Source organism: Peromyscus eremicus, chromosome 1 (assembly GCF_949786415.1).
Source record: "Peromyscus eremicus chromosome 1, PerEre_H2_v1, whole genome shotgun sequence".
In the NCBI taxonomy this organism is placed as follows: Eukaryota; Metazoa; Chordata; class Mammalia; order Rodentia; family Cricetidae; genus Peromyscus; species Peromyscus eremicus.
Window position 1 is genome coordinate 18277039 of NC_081416.1, and position 13945 is coordinate 18290983.

At 47.2% G+C, this 13945-nt stretch overlaps 1 protein-coding gene across 1 annotated transcript in view; it reads left to right on the top strand.

The window, feature by feature from the left end:
- Positions 1 to 13303, top strand: part of Cpn1 (carboxypeptidase N subunit 1) — a 33868-nt gene extending 20565 nt beyond the window's left edge. Inside the window, exons 6-9 of the mRNA XM_059246474.1 lie at positions 4084 to 4223; positions 6685 to 6784; positions 10246 to 10364; positions 13109 to 13303. Of these exons, the coding sequence (XP_059102457.1) occupies positions 4084 to 4223; positions 6685 to 6784; positions 10246 to 10364; positions 13109 to 13252 (503 nt within the window). The 3' untranslated portion in view covers positions 13253 to 13303. The remainder of the gene's footprint in view (positions 1 to 4083; positions 4224 to 6684; positions 6785 to 10245; positions 10365 to 13108) is intronic.
- Positions 13304 to 13945: the final 642 nt, after the last annotated feature.

Sequence of the window (13945 nt, forward strand, 5' to 3'; positions counted from 1 at the left end):
ATTAGCACCAGCCCTGTTTCTAGACTCTTCCCATCCTGCCCCAGTGCCATACTTCTCCATGATTTTGACTAACATGGATATTTCATGTTGGAATCATGCAGTGTTTGTCTTTTGAGTCTGGGCTAGTTTATTGCATTTAATGTGGCATTCTCACAGCTCATCAAGGCATTGCCTTCGGAAGGCAGAATCCCAATACATTCATCCACCACATTTTGTTTGTACACTGCCCATCAATGGAACATGGGTTCTGTCTACCTTCTGATTACTGAAAATAAGCTGCTATGAGCATGGATGTAAAAACATCTCTTCGAGATCTTGATTTCAGTGCCCTTGGATCCATATCTAGAGCTGGAATTGTTAGATTAGGTGGTAATTCTCTTCTGTGGTAGCTGTACCATTTTATAGTCTTATCAACAGCACACAGGCTCCAATTTCTCAACACCTTTATTAGCACTCATTATTTTCTGTCTGTATTCCTCTTTCTGTAGTAGTCAGCTCGTGGGTGCAAGCTGGCATCATACAGAAGCTTGATTTACATTTCTCTAAAGATTAATGATGTTGAATATCTTTTTCATGTGCCTACCAGCCATTTGTACATCTTCTTTAGACCAGCATCTATTGAAGTCTTTGTTTATTCACCCATTCTTTCATTCATTTATGAGATAAGAGTTTCATTCATTCATTTGAGATAAAACTTCATTATGTGGCCCTGGTTGGCCTAGAACTTGCTCTGTAGACCAGGCTGGCCTTAAACCCACAGAGATCCTCCTGCCTCTGCCTCCCAGGTGCTGGGATTAAAGGGATGTATCATCATGCTGACACTTATTTATTTATTTTATACTTGAGTCATGCTGTGTAGCCCAGGCTGACCTGGAACTTATGATCCTCCTGCCTCATCTTCCAGCGTCCTGAGTGCTGGGATTACAGGTGTGAACCACCATGACCATCTTTGTGTGTGGCATTATACATGAATCTAACTTTATTTTTATTTAGTGTTTTGATTGGTGTAACTTTGATATCAAAAGTGAGGTCTCCAGCTTTATTCCTAGAGTTATTTTGGCTTTGGGGGAGGTGGGCCCTTATGGTGATATTTTATTTGTATTAAAATGTTATTTGTATGTTAATAAATAAAGTTGCCCGGGGGTCAGAGCTATTAGCAAGCCATAGGAAAGCAGGACAGTGGTGGTGTACACTTGTAATCCCATCACTTGGTATGCAGAGCTGGGTAAGTCTCTGTGTGTTCAGGGATACAGCCATTATTGGACACACATGCCTTTAATCTCAATACCAAGCAAGGAAAACCTGGAGGCTTATACAGACAGGCCGTGACGAGGCGGTCATGTGGTTGGGTTTACAACCAATGAGAAGGCAGAACAGGAACACTATATAAAGACATTAACACAGGGGTAGTGAGTTCGGAGAGGTAGGACCACTGCAGGAGGAAGGGTAAGGTTTTAGCTCTTAGCTCTGACCTCTTTGCTTTCGTCTTTGCATTGGTTCTGTGTTTCTTATTTAATAAGAAGGTTGGTTACATCTACAGGCCCTTTGTGATTTCATATCATTTTAAGATTATATGTGTAATAATTCCATGTAGAAAGATATGGGCAGCCACACTGATTAAGCCAATTAAGAGAATAAGAAACCTTTAATCTTGGCTAGTGACCAAGAGCTGGTTCATGCCTTGATGTCTCTTGGTGCCAAAGCTCCAATGGTGTACAGCATTTTTAAAGACAAAACTTACAATTGCATCAATATTGGATGAGGGACAGAGTAACCTTGCAACGTCTGCTTTGGCAGAACATAGTAGTTACTTCAGGTATAACATGACAATTATTTTTTACTTCTGTTCTTCAGTTAGTTAGTAATTATTTTGGTTAATACATCTGGACCATGGTCAGGATCACAGAAATCCAGATATGCTGCCAAGCAGATATGGCTGTTGAGGGTAGAAGACTGAGAAGCATCTGAACAGACAACAGATTGAGTCAGGACACTTCATATGTAAATTTAAGAGTATATGTCAGGTATAAAAAAAGATCAGGGCCGGGCGGTGGTGGCGCACGCTTTTAATCCCAGCACTCCGAAGGCAGAGCCAGGCAGATCTCCGTGAGTTCGAGGCCAGCTTGGGCTACCAAGTGAGTTCCAGGAGAGGAGCAAAGCTACACAGAGAAACCCTGTCTCGAAAAACTAAAAAAAAAAAAAAAAAAAAAAAAAACGATCAGAAGTTACAGTGAGTTGGTTGGTCACTCTTGGTAGAATAGACATCTTTGAACTGATTAATTTTAATCCAAATAAATGTACAATATAAATATCATTCTAATAATCAAAAAAATACTGAAACAATTGATCCAATTTACTAAGTGAAAAATATAAACACTCAGAAGAAGCCATATATGATAGAGAAAAAAAAGATAAAATACAGGTGTCTGCCACTCTTCCATGAGTCCACTTTTCAGATTACAGTTGTGTATCTGGTTATTGTGGGAGACATGAAGCAAACGTCCATCTCCTCTTGCCTCTCGGGTCTGCAGAACACCACAGCTCAAAGAGAAATGCCATTCTCCTGAAAGCAGCACCTGGGCACACTCAGTGGGAGACAGGAGTAAGAGGGACAGGAGAAATCAGGGGCCATAGAGGTGGCTCAGTGAGCAACAGCCTTTGCTGCACAAACATGAGGACCCGGGTTCAAATCCCCATCACCTTGGGACTTGGAGAGGGAACAGGAGCGTTATTGTGCTTGCTGGTGGAGAGCTTGCTCTGGGTTCAGGGGAAGACATTCTCTCAAGGGAGTAAGGCAGAGAGTGACAGAACAGGACACCCAATACCTTCCTCAAGCCACACACACACACACACACACACACACACACACACACACACACACGGAAGGGGAACCAAATCATGAAATGGAAGAAACATTTTCGAAAATCATTATGGTCCAGCCATAATAATCTTCTTCCCAGGGGCCCAGAAGAGAAGCTGCGAACGGCGTGAATAAAAAGAATCTAAGTACACCAAGCTCTTTGTCTGTCTACTTTATTCCTCTGGGATAAAGTTCTGTCTACACAGCTTCAGTTCTGTTCTCGTGCCTAGCTCCTCTCTTGCCTGATTTCTCTCTACCTTTATCTGCTGTCCCCTCTAGGTTCTATCTTAATTCTATCATCGTAGTTCTGCCCCATCTTGGTCTTTCTCATCTCGTTCTTCCCCATCTGGCTCTTCCTCATCTTCCATCTCATTCTTCTAGTTCTCCATCTAGTTCTCCAGTCAAAATCCTCCAAATCCTCTCTCAGTCTGAGGTTTACAGTTATACACCCATGCAATAGCAGTGCTCCAGCTAAAGCAAGGTCACCAGGCTTGAGTTCTTACAGGGCCATAAAGGCAGATGAGAGTCTTCCTCAGGCAGTGACCGTCAGGCTTTCTTTTACAACCCAAAAGGGGAGTGGTAAAGGAGGAGGTCAACTAAGAGCTAAAATCAGTCAATATATCAGAAAAAGGGAATTTTTGTGCTCGAACTACACTCCTAGAGGTGGTCAGGTATATGTTAGGAGTCTATAATGTTAGTACAAATACCGCTAAGGCTGTATAAGAAAGGAGGATCTGAGCTTAATTTGCCTTAATTCAGGAGATCGTTTGGCCTTGGATGCTGGATAGATATTTCAGATAAAAAACACTGTTATGAGTTCTTGGAAGCATGCATAGCCTAAAGGAAATCATTGCAGGAATCATTATATATATGTATATACATAAAATATCACCCAGACCTCTTAAGCCATGGCTTGACCTTCAGAAAAGTCCTTGACCTTTCCTAGTAGTAGCTTTTGTGGTAGTAGCTGAATTCCGTTACATTTTCCTGCAGCTTGCAGTAGAACATAAAGGATTCAGGTGACGATATGAGCACAAAGTGAGAGAGAGAAAGGGACACACCTGAGACTGGGGGACAGCCGCGTGTAGATAAAAGTTAACAGATGTCAGGAGGTAGACGAGAAGGTGATGAGGATGTAGTGGAGAAATTGTGATAAAGAGAAAGATGGCATGGGGTGATGGTGGGTGCCCAACAGGAAGACCTGCTGCTGCCTCTTTCCCTAGGAATGCAAGACTTCAATTATCTCCACACCAACTGCTTTGAGATCACACTAGAGCTGAGTTGCAACAAGTTTCCCCCGCAAGAGGAGCTGCAGCGGGAGTGGCTGGGTAACCGGGAAGCCTTGATCCAGTTCCTGGAACAGGTAAGGCACAGGAGAGGAGCTTCCGGTGGTGGCTGGGGTTCCTGTGGACTCAGGCCTGGCCTGGCTCTGACTCAGTGCAACAAATGCTCTACTCGTGGGATTTTTTTTTCCCTACAGTGTCCTGGAGCATCACTGTCTGTCAGACACTTAACTATAAGCTGAGGACTCTGGGTAAACAAGCATATCTCTGTCTATATAGAACTGCCATTCTAACCAGGACAGACAATAAACAAAATAAGAAAGTAAACTCGGTAAAGTGTTAAAAAGAGAAATGCTGTGAAAAAAGCCTTATGGTGACAGTGATTCTTAAACAAGGAGTCCAAAGATCAGAGGGGCACAGTCAGGCTAGGTGTCTAGAGCAGGGGCGCAGTCAGGCCAGGTGTCTAGAGCAGGGGCACAGTCAGGCCAGGTGTCTAGAGCAGGGGCACAGTCGGGCCAGGTGTCTAGAGCAGGGGCGCAGTCGGGCCAGGTGTCTAGAGCAGGGGCGCAGTCGGGCCAGGTGTCTAGAGCAGGGGCACAGTCGGGCCAGGTGTCTAGAGCAGGGACACCAGGTGTCTAGAGCAGGGACGCAGTCAGGCCAGGTGTCTAGAGCAGGGACACCAGGTGTATAGAGCAGGGGCAGGGCCCTCCAAAATAGATATATGAAAAAAAGCCAAGCTGCACATTTGAAAGCATGCCCGGCATCACTGACCCCAAGGAGCTGCCACTCACATGCATTGGAGCAGCTTCTGCCAAACCCAGGAATGAGCAGGCTGAGGGGGGGGGCTGGACTCCGTGAGCTCTGTGGCTGGGAATGAGAGGTGGCATCATTTCTGTGGGAAACAATGGGACCGCACTTCCAAACAATTAAAAATCAGCCTGAAGTTCAGCTTGATGATGAAGTACTCGCTTGGCATGAGAGAGACTCAAACGTGGGTCTCCAAATCTGCAAAAGAAACAATCAAAAGAAAATTATCTTATTGTTCAGCACTGTTCTATCCCAAAGAAGTGGAATCAGACAGACAGGAAGGAATATTATTCAGCCTTCAAAACAAAGTACTCTCTGACACGGATGGACCTTGAGGACACTATGCTAAGTGAAATAAGCCAGTTACAAACAGACGTATATTATGTGACTCCATTTGTTTAGAGAGAGTTCTTAAAATCATAGAGACAGAATGCCGAGTGACGGCTGGGGCTGCAGGAGCAGAAGGTGGGGTAGAAAGTGGGGGTGCAAGTGTTGCAGCTCTGAGGGGAAAGGTCTCCTGGCATTTGGGAGCCAAGGAATACCACCAAGTCACACCTCACAGAAGAGATTTATTGGGAAAGATCTAAGAGGGTGGCCGCCTCTGCTCAGGTGAGAAGCAGCAGGGAACTGAAAGGCAAACTTGTACAGGGTTTCTTGGGGGTGGAGATTTCCAGGGTGGGGATTGGTGGGATCTCAAGTCCTGAGCTTAGAGCAAGCCCAGGGATTGGTGGGTTTTCAAAACCCAGAAGTTAGTGATGGGGAGTTACTACTTAAGGAGAGCAGTTTCAGTGTCATCGGATGAAGAGAGTTCTAGAAACGAGTCATTATGCTGGGCACACATTACAAATGTATCTGATAAACTGGACTGTATGAGTATTTTATCACAATTTAAAGTGTGTGTGTGTGTGTGTGTGTGTGTGTGTGTGTGTGTGTGTGTGTGTGTGTAGGTATAGGTGCATCCGTGCCGTGGTGTTTATTTGGAGATCAGAAGACAATTTGTAGGAGGGAGTCTGTTCTCTCCTTCCACCATTTGGGTCCCGGGATCAGACTCAGGTTGCCAGGCTCAGCAGCACACACCTTTATCCACTAGACCATCTCGACAGCCTTTATCACAACTTAAAGTTCTTTAATTTAAGCAAAATTCAAGATTAGATCATGAGGAACTGGAGAGATGGCTTGGCGGTTGAGAGTACTGGTTGCTCTTTCAGAAGACCTGGGTTTGACTCCCAACACCCTCATGGTGGCTCACAATCATTGGTGACTCCAGTCCCGGGGAATCTGAGGCCCTCTTTGCACACCAGGCATGCACATGGTGTGCAGACACACATGCAGGTAAAATACCCAAACACATACAATTAATAAGAGTTTTAAAAAGTTTAGATGAGCAGCACGGCTAGAATGGAAGCAGATCTTTGGAACCAGGCAGAGGGTAGCTGTCATGAGGCTGGGCTGCTCTTGGGGACTGTGGCCTTACAGACCAGCCCAGGAGCCTAAGGCCTTGCTGAGTTGGGCTTTGAGAAGAAAGGCAGTATGATTTGACTGAGTCTCTAGCAGGGTCACCCCATCTACTGAGAAGGGAATTGGGGTTTGGGAGAGCGGTGAAGTACAGCTTTGCAGGCTGCTGCCATGGTGTTAGTGAAGATGGACTGTGCAGACCCATGAGAAAGGCCAGAGCTCTCCCACTGCACAGCTGTTCTGTGATTCTAACTTGCTGTCGGCCACTGTCTCCTGCAGGTTCACCAGGGCATCAAGGGAATGGTGCTTGATGAGAACTCTAACAACCTCACAGGGGCTGTCATTTCTGTCACTGGGATCAACCACGATGTCACTTCAGGTAGGCAGGAAGGGAGTTTCTTGTCTCCTTCAGTAGAACTGGGGACCATTTGTAAGCCAGAGCGACCAGCTATCAAGGACGCTGTGGGTGAGGAACTGGAGGAAGGAAGGGTGCCAGATATGGGGGCAAAAAAGGAAGCATGGCATCAAGCAGCCAGATGTTGATGAGGAAATTCTTTCACTTCTGGAGTGAGCAGGCTCTGAGAGCAGGGAGCATTGATGCAGACGGAGCTCCTACTCAGAGCCCAGGTACCACTGTGGAGATAGTCTTACTGGGAGTATTTCTGGGCTTGGCGATATTAATTAATAATGATGGCATGGAATAGGACCGAGAAGGACGGTAACACTCATGTTTAGTCTCCCCTCTGTATCAGGCATTTCCCACATGTCCATTTAGGAAAAGCTGATAGATTCTATAGTTGGTTGTTTTACTCTTTGCCTCTTTTGGGGGGGCCCACTACCCAGCTCCCAAATGAATACATTCTTATAAATGTCTGGCTTAGCTTGGCTTGTTTCTTGCCAGCTTTTCTTAACTTAAGTCGTCCCGTCTACCTTTTGCCTCTGGGCTTTCACTTTTTTCTATTTTCTCTTCCTTCCTTTCCTTCCTTCCTTTCTTTCTTTCTTCCTTCCTTCCTTCCTTCCTTCCTTCCTTCCTCCCTCCCTCCCTCCCTCCCTCCCTCCCTCCCTCCTTTCTTTCTTTCTTTCTTTCTTTCTTTCTTTCTTTCTTTCTTTCTTTCTTTCTTTCTTTGCTTCTTTCTCCATTGCTGGTTGTGTAGCTGGGTGGCTGGCCCCTTGCATCCTCCTCCTTCTCTCGCTACTTGATCTCTCTTCTTGCTCCTCTTCCTCTAATGTTCTTCTTATTCTATTTATTTTTTCTGCCTGCCAGCCCCATCTGTTTCTCTCTCCTGCCTAGCTATTGGCCATTCGGCTCTTTATTAGACCAATCAGGTGTTTTAGACAGACACAGTAACACAGCTTCACAGAGTTAAACAAATGCAACATAAAGAATGCAACACATCTTTGCATCATTAAAGCAAATGTTCCACAGCATAAACAAATGTAACACACCTTAAAATAATATTCCACAACAAGATTCCTCCTATAGACTTGATTTGAGGCAAGGTCAGCAGTAGAGGATAGTCTTGGAATTACCTAGAACCTGCTGGAAGGGTACTGTCTTGGTTTCTTTTGCTTTTGTTATGATAAAGTACTCTGAAAATAAAAAGCAACTTATGGGAGAAAGGGCTTGTTCTGGCTCATACTTCCAGGGTCTAGTCCATCATAGTCAGGGGTCAAGGTGGCAGGAGCTTGGAGCATCTGGTCAACCCACATCAATAATCAGGAAACAGATCGATGAGGGTGTACATGCTAGAACTCAGCTCCTTTTCTTCACTTGCACAGCCCAGGAGCCCAGCCAGGGAGTGGTGCCGCCCACAGTGGGTGAGCAGTCTCACCCCAGTCAACACAGTCAAGGTAATTCCTCACAGGCATGCAGAAGCCCATCCTGGGTGATTCTAGACTCTGTCAAGGGACAGTGAATGCCAACAGGTAACAGAGTCATCTCATGGAAGAGCAGTGTTGCAAAGCACCCCCTCCCCTCCTAGTCAACTGCTCACCACTCGTAGGAGTTTCTGTGTGTTGGCTTTTCATGGATGTTGTAGCTACTCACTTCCCAAAACAACCTTGTTTGCTACCAACCAGGCATCTCATAGCTCATGGCTGTCTGTCCAGGCTAGATGAAATCTGTGCTTCATGTCCCTGAAGGTGGTCTCAGAGCCTCTTCAGTGGCAGGCTTGTTTAAGGAAAAGCCAATGTTCTAAAAGAATTGTGTCACCTCTGTCTGGCCGACAATCGGGAATCTTCCAGCCCAGTGGCTGCACATGGGACCATGCAGAGCTCGGACCTCAGCACCTTCCCCAAGAGCACATGCTTCTGGGCTTGGTTCTCACCCATTTAAGTGAGGATGGGAAGGTCTCTAAAACGTCAGAGCCCCTAAGAACAAATACCATGGATAGGCCCCGTGTTCAATATCCATTATGCGAAATAGATGTTACTCCTCTCCTTAGCAACATTGATGGGCTGCCTGGCAGGGCACCTGTTGTTGGTTACAGGTGAAGATAGCCTCTTTGAAGAAACATATAGAATGGAGCTTTTGTAACACAATTGCTAATCACCCCTGAATGTGAGCGCCCAGTTAAGATAATAACAGTTTCAGGATATAACCTAAACTGTCCAATATGTGCATAATAACACACTGCATTGCTAAAGTATTTTAAAGTAAATTACAGGGCTGGGGTGTAGCTTGGTAAAGTACCTGCCTAACGTGCAAGAAGCTCTGGGTCCAATCCCAGCACTGAATGAGCTAGGCACGGGGGCACACATCTGTAATCCTAGCATTTGGGAGCACTCATGGTCATCCTTGGCTACATCGTGACGTTAAGACCAGACTGGAATGCATGAGATCCAGCACCACACAAATTAGGCATGGTAATGCACACCTGTAATCCCTAAACTGGGGAGGTTGAGGCATAAAGATCATACATTTGAGGCCATCCTCAGGCAATATAGCAAGTTTGGGGCTATATAAGACCCTGTCTTTTAAAAAAATATATTAAAAATAATATTCTCTGGTCAGCGCGGTGGCACACCCCTGTAATGCCAACACTCGGAAGGCTGAGGTAGGAAGATCATGAGTTTGAGGCCAGACTGCATAGTGACTTGGATGCTAGCCTGGGTCACATGAGACCCTGTTGTCTCAAAACAGAGAGGAGGTGGGGGGAGAAGAGAAAAAGCAGGATTTTCAAGCCAGACCGTTAGTGATCACTTAGTCTGATTCTCACATGTGTAACATTCCCGGGTGTTGGTTGTCCAACCCGGATCCCCAGGATTGTTAGTACAGAGTGCACACTGCTCAGCTGGGTAGCTTGTCCAGGGCCTCCATTCAGCTTCCCGAGTACCCACAGTTTTACACGCAGTCCATTTCTTTCTTTGACAGCTCTTTACCACGGTAGTTTCTGCTTCTCTCTGGTGAAGTCTGCCTCCATATAACTTTAGACTTGGGATACTATTTCTTCAAACAGAGGTTGTTTCTTTGCAATGGCTTTTCAAATGTTAGAGGGCTCAAAGTTTTCTTAGCAGGCAAAATAGTAACAGACATGTTCACTTTTTCTCTTCCCTAGTGATTTTTTACTAGACATGAGTCTGTTTTAGACCCGGGATCTGGAACAGACTGTAGTTTGAGGCAGAGCACAATGAAACCTTCCCAGGAGTGACCCCTGTGGAGGATCTTACTTCTGAGTGGTTTAGCTGTTTATGGGTTTCATCATGCTGTGAGGGAGAAAACAAAACAAAACCAAAAACAGGCTTGTGGTCAGCTTAAACCCCCAGATCACTTTCATAGCCAGGTTCTGTATGAAGTAGGTTTGAAGTCAGCTGGCTGAGTTACATCCTTCTGACGTCTAGGTGAACACGGGGATTACTTCCGTCTGCTGCTTCCGGGGACTTATACTGTCACCGCCAAGGCACCAGGGTATGACCCAAAAACAGTGATTGTGACCGTGGGGCCTGCGGGACCAACACTGGTGAGTCTGGCTGAGCCTTAGCTGCTCTGTAAATGTCACGCAGGGTCTTAAACAGGCCCGTTGCTGGGTTCCCCTTGACCTTTCCTGATTCGTCTCTTTGATACAGCCTGTTTCTCTCATCCTGCTTCTTCCTTTGTACATTAGTGCTAACACTTCCTTCTCACGGATTGCAAAGACAAAGCACAGGTCCACAGAGGTGCACAACAAGGCTAGTTTGTAAGCCCTGGTTGCATTCTTCAAGACCATGAACAGCGACCACCACTAGGTGGCGATCTGCAAGCCGGCTGTGCCCTGTGGTCTCAGGCTCACTTCCCCTTGCGGCCACCTAGGACCAGCCCCCTGCGATGCTCAACTCTCCACAGCTCTACTTTATAGAGAGGATGAGAAGCAAAGAACCATTGACTTACAGCCTGGAACTTTTCACTGTAGATCATGTTATGTCAGAACCTCAGAGCATAAAGGGACCACGGCTGTCAGCCCTCCATGCACTCAACCATTTCCTATTTTTGAATGCCGTCCTCAGTACCTTTTGAGTAGCTGCTGGGCATCAGATACTGTAGGAGAGCTTCCCACAATTACCCATTTTAACCTTCACAACTACCTGTAAGTAACTGTTCAGTATCACACAGTGGGTGGATGGTGGGGGTGGGATTCACCTCCTAGTGTGTCGCAGGGACTCACACTGTGCTACCTGCCTATGTGCAGAACCCTGTAAGTCAACAGAGCAAAGAGAGCTTCAGGTCTTTTAAAAATTCCTCTGAAACTTAAAGATCATCGCCCCCTCAAACACCTCCTACGTACTTTCTGTCTCTCTGTGTGTGTGTGTGTGTGTGTGTGTGTGTGATGGATATGAATGTGTGAGCATGTGTTGGGAGGATAGGGCATGGACGTGTCGTGATGGCACTTGTGTGGAGGTCTGAGGACAATCTCCGTGTCGGTCCTTGTCTGCCACCTTAGTTGAGGCCGGCCGGCCGGGTCTCTCTGTTGTCTGCTGCACGGTGTGTGTGCTCCAGACTGGCTAGCCTCGGAGCTGCCAGGGATGCTCCGTCTCTGCCCTCAGTCTTGCTGCAGAGTCACTGGGACCACAGAAACACACACACTGTTGTGTCTTGCTGTAAGTGGCTTGTGGGGATTCAAACTCGGGTCTTCACACTTGTATGGCACATGCTTTATACTGACAGACAGGAAGAGAAGACAGCCCCCCATCATGCAGAACCCTGTTTCCCAGCCAGCCAGCCCCTTTCTTCCCCCCTTTCACCCTAACATCAAATGCCCAGCAGCAGCCACATACATAAACCATGTGCTGTAGGCAAGCCTGTTCACCGCCAAATGTAAACAGCTCCACAGCCCGAGTTACGCCTGTTTTGACGTAGTTCGCTCTCCCTCCCACCCTCCATGTCCTTTAAATAAACTAGCATACCCATCCGTTGTGTCAAGTATAACCCGGAGGCACAGTCTGTCATTTGGATGTGATATTCAGAGGCAGTAGCGGCCACCAGTCTGTTCATTGATTGCACTGCCCTCTGCTTGGCTTCCATTTTAATTTTAGAGCCGTTAGCCGCTTTCCCGAGGAAAGAAAAAAGATGTTTCCTCAAGGGTTTTCATCTTACAATTAAGAGGATTAAAACCTCTCCCAGGGCCCAGAATTCCCGGCTGTCCCCACCTCCCTGCAGACGCTGGAGCCTTTCTCTTTCCTCGGCCTTTCCTCCCCTGTTGCCTGAGGTCTCTTCTCTTCCTTTCCTGGGTTTATGTGTTTACTAAAGGGAAAGTAGGAAATGGTCTCATACAGTTGGCTCCGACTCCCCTCCCCTTTTACAGAACTAGCAGAAAATCTGGCTATGGATTTTTATGGAAGAGGCAGGAAACTCAGGGCGTGGTTTTAACTCCCTGCTGCTTCAGTAGTTGAGACTGTTACAGGAAGGGATTTCGGGGAGTGTAGTTAGGACATGGTGTCACCCCCTCCTCTTCTGCCGCTGGTGATGGCTCTGCAGCCACACCAGTGCCCCACACCAGTGCCCCACACCAGTGCCCCACACCAGTGCCCCACACCCAGTACCCCACACCCAGTGCCCCACACCCGAACACCCAGTCCACAGCATCTTCCCATTTGTGTTCCATGGCTAGAGGACAGCTGTACACAGCCCTTCCATCACACTGATGGCCATGTAATCTTGGGTTTAAAAATCCAGGAGGATGTGGTGGCGCACACCTTCTCATCCTAGCACTCTGAAGACAGAGGCAAGGGGATCTCTGTGATTTCAAGGCCAGCCTGGGCTACAAAGCAAGTTCTAAGTAGCTGGGCCTACACAGTGAGACGCTATCTCAGGAAGAAAAAAGAGTCTAGCCAGGCAATGTCTGTTATCTCTCCGATCCTGGTTGCCAAGCCGTGGGGCAGGAGGTTGAGACACAGAAGGTTGAGACACTCTTGGGCATGTATGGGCATGGTACCGGTGACTCACACAGCCACTAGGAGGGAAATAGAGATGGAGACCCCTCCACTCATCACTCTTGCCCTAAGCAGGGTGTAAGCAAAAGCGTGATTGGAGGTGAGAATAGGATTTTTTTTTTTTTTTTGCTAATATTTAGTCCATCCAGCCACACACTTCATGTCATCAGTGGTTGATTCTGTACCTCTCTTTTGGGAGATAATTGCCGAGTCTGGAGTACCCTACCATTAGAACCTGGTGTGACGGGGCGGGGGCGGGAGTCCCAACAGGCACTCAGCTTCTGCCTTGCCCTTGCAGGTTAACTTCCAACTCAGCCGAAGCACGTCTCAGGTGTACCCTGTGCCGAAAGCTCCTGGCCGAGGACAAGGAAGCAGGCCAAAGCAGCCCCGGACATCCAGAAAGAAAGATCTGGCAGGAAAGCGGCATCGCGGCCCTGCCTGAAGCCCAGCACCCAGGGCCACACACAGCAAGGCCGGGTCCCTGCTCTTGAATCCCGTGGCGACACTTGTCTTTTATTATCTGGGACATATTCAGACACAGGCACATACAGAAGAGTTCTGAGTGTTTCTGTCTGTCCTGGAGCAAGCCTTCTCTAGGCCAGCATTAAAGGAGTCAGAACCTTCTGGAAACTGGTGCCCCACTGTACATGCCTCCAGCAGGGTTCTGGAGACCTTCTTCCTGGGAGTCTGGTTCGGGTCCCATGCCAGCGTGCGCTGCATGCTGAGACAGGTTCCAGCCGGTTGTTCATCTGTCTCCAGAGTCTAGCATAGAGCTGGTGACGACTTGGTGCTACATGAAGCTATCAAAATGACTGTAGTGCTGAGGGGATCCAGAATTGCCTGGGACCGTTTCCACAATAGCCAATGCTTTCCTAGTAAGGAAAGGATGTGATCCACAGGGTCCTGCTCCCTGCCCCGCACCTGGGAGCACTGCCAACAATTTCCACCTTTTGTAATGTTTTCTGGGTATGGAGGAGACAGGAGACGTAGCACGCCTATAGTCTGGCGTGTGTTGGCAGCGTGTCCTTCAGGGCAGTGCTCCGGGCTTTGCTGAGTCCCGCTGAACCCACTGGTCCTGAAGGCATTACTGAGGAAACTAGATGTTTCTGAAGACATTATATCATCTTCCATCTCA